At 41.1% G+C, this 1,009-nt stretch overlaps 1 protein-coding gene across 1 annotated transcript in view; it reads right to left on the bottom strand.

The window, feature by feature from the left end:
* LOC119594600 (lipoma-preferred partner-like) overlaps nt 1-1,009 on the bottom strand; it is a gene marked incomplete at both ends in the record, with an annotated part of 4,203 nt that overhangs the window by 1,570 nt on the left and 1,624 nt on the right. Inside the window, 2 exon segments of the mRNA XM_037943642.1 lie at nt 204-382; nt 720-889. Of these exon segments, the coding sequence (XP_037799570.1) occupies nt 204-382; nt 720-889 (349 nt within the window).

Here is a 1,009-nt window from a genome sequence, read left to right as displayed (position 1 = left end):
AGGTGCTCAAGTGCATAGTGGAGCCTTTCCCCAACCCCCTCCCTCTCTGCCTCTGCCTGCAGGTCATTGGTGACCCCATTTCAAACCTAAGTAGCCGCAACTCAACCAACATTAAATTTACATGATTAAAACGTCAATAGAAAAGAAGAAAAAAGCAGAAAATTTATCACTTTCTCCATATATATCAATATCAAACAACTTACTTATGGAAATCATCTATACAGTGGATCTGATTTGAGGCATCGACTGTGAATGGAATGCCGTCCAGGGACTTGTTGCACACGACGCATGTAAAGCACTGTGGGTGGTAGGGCTTCCCAGTCGCTCGCAAGATGCGGTCTAGAATGGGCTTCGTACATACACAGCATTTCTCTAGAGTATTCTGCGGAGGGATGAAGCACATGTTTAGTGAGTATTCCTGGCAAATGTAAATATCTAATTCAGTGGCTAAAATTTGCAAATAATGATTCCCTTCTTTTAATCCCATGCAATACTAGACTTTACAAGGGATTCAGAATCTGGTAACTGCCAGAACTGTCAAGAGGCTAACTTTACACTCATGCAATTAAATGGGTTACATCTGGAAGAGATGATATTCACATCTAGTCATCAGTATCGATGACTATGTAGTGAATATAATCTGATAGTAAAAAATTTGTTAAAAAAATCTTGACAATTATATCCACCTCAAAATAGACAGACAAAAAACAAACACTTACTAGGTAGCAGTCTTCGCAATATGGCTTAGAGTCGAGAGCATAAAAAGGCTTGCCCTGGAGCTGGAGGTGACACACTATGCAGACAAAGCACTTGATGTGGTACACCTGTTCCATTGCTGTGCATCCACTGCCCTCTCCCACAACCTTTTCCCCACAGCGAGTACAAATGCCTGTTGAGGAGAGAATAAAACGAGACATCCTGAGTACATTGAACAGGTGAATAATAAATCTCTGTGATGGAAAAATGTTTAGAACTGACAAGGAACTTAAGTCCCTGTCTCTGTTGGGGT

Source organism: Penaeus monodon, chromosome 34, assembly GCF_015228065.2.
Source record: "Penaeus monodon isolate SGIC_2016 chromosome 34, NSTDA_Pmon_1, whole genome shotgun sequence".
Classification (NCBI taxonomy): domain Eukaryota; kingdom Metazoa; phylum Arthropoda; class Malacostraca; order Decapoda; family Penaeidae; genus Penaeus; species Penaeus monodon.
The sequence above is the reverse complement of the archived record's forward strand: the minus strand, read 5'-3'. Positions and strand labels throughout refer to the sequence as shown.